General features: G+C 39.6%; 1 protein-coding gene across 2 annotated transcripts in view; it reads left to right on the plus strand.

Moving 5' to 3' along the window:
* Nucleotides 1-1,355, plus strand: part of LOC102208276 (endothelial zinc finger protein induced by tumor necrosis factor alpha-like) — a 37,843-nt gene that overhangs the window by 35,472 nt on the left and 1,016 nt on the right. The window contains exon 4 of one of the 2 annotated variants that reach the window (XM_005742032.1): nt 796-1,355. In XM_005742032.1, coding sequence (XP_005742089.1) covers nt 796-1,355 — 560 coding nt within the window. The remainder of the gene's footprint in view (nt 1-795) is intronic. The other variant, XM_013913134.1, reaches the window with a different exon arrangement.

Consider the following 1,355-nt stretch of genomic DNA (forward strand, 5'->3'; position numbering starts at 1 on the left):
TCAAGCTCCCAGGCCTCTGGTAGAGGACCCGAGCTTGAAGGATAAACCGCCCGCAGGGGCGTGCTGGGTGTTTTTTTATATATATATATATATATATACACACACATATATACATATATTGGGGTGCTAGTAGGTTTTAGGTTCAGGGAATTTACGCAAATTTGCACGGGGTTAGTAAATCTAGTGGTAGGGTCTTGCACCGAGAAAAAAGTCAGTATTTCTAGTGTTAACCATAATGTAAACCAACAAGAGGCCACCAGACAGTAAAACATACAAAGAGACTTTAAGAGAATGCTAACTGCCCCAACTGTACTGACCTAAGCCTAATCTTAAAAGTAGAGAGGGTATCTGTCTTCCAAATCCAAATTGGCAGCTGTTTTCACAGAAGAGGGACCTGAAAGGTGAAGGTTCTACCTGCCATTCTCCCCAACTTTCAGGCAATGAATGGTTAATCTAAAAAATAAACAAAAAAATACTGCAGTGAGTGTCCTGTAAAGTTTTTAACTAATTTTAAATAAACTTTTAAATGTTTTGTGCACTTTGATTAAAAATTTTCAGGGATACGACTTTGTTTTGTTTGATTATATATCGTCTTTATTTTCTCATCGTAGGTGGTCTGTTTATATTATTTGTAGAGTTTGTAAATGAGCAGCCAAAATGGTTTTCACTGAGTCAGCAAAACTGTTTCTCTCCACAACATGATTTTCATTGGTATATCTAAGCAACATGCTTACCATGTGGAGATTTTCCAATGGTTAAGGCAAAAAATGTATGCTTTTTGATCTGTCCCTTCAGATTTTCCACAACATGACTGTAAGGATGAGGAGGGGCTCACAAATCAGCAGGTCCGTAACCAGGAGAAGAACTCCAGTTTAGGCCAGGAGGATCCTTCACAGATTAAAGGGCAACAGGAGGAACTCAGTACCACTGAAGAGGAAAAACCGCTTGTACTAATGCAGGAGACTGCAAATTTTCCATCTCGTGAAAAAAGTGACCACAGTGAATCAGAACCATGCTGTGACCAGTGCCTTTCTCACAACTCTTCTGACACAGATGAGGATGAAAGCAAGGATGGTAACTCACACAGAAATAAGTCGGAGCAAATCGTATCAGGCTTGTCAGTTCAAAATTCCAAGACAGCTAAGTTATGTAGAACCTGTGGGAAAAGATTTATTTGGAAGTCAGACTTAACTAAACACATGCGAAATCACACTGGTGAGAAACCACATTGCTGTAGCACCTGTGGGAAAAGATTTTTTCTAAAATCAAATTTGAAAACACACATGCGAATTCACACAGGCGAGAAGCCACATTGCTGTAGCACCTGTGGGAAAAGATTTACTAGGAAGAGTGAG

The sequence above is a fragment of the Pundamilia nyererei genome, unplaced genomic scaffold (genome assembly GCF_000239375.1).
Source record: "Pundamilia nyererei isolate P.nyererei 1_Seehausen unplaced genomic scaffold, PunNye1.0 scaffold00116, whole genome shotgun sequence".
NCBI lineage: Eukaryota > Metazoa > Chordata > Actinopteri > Cichliformes > Cichlidae > Pundamilia > Pundamilia nyererei.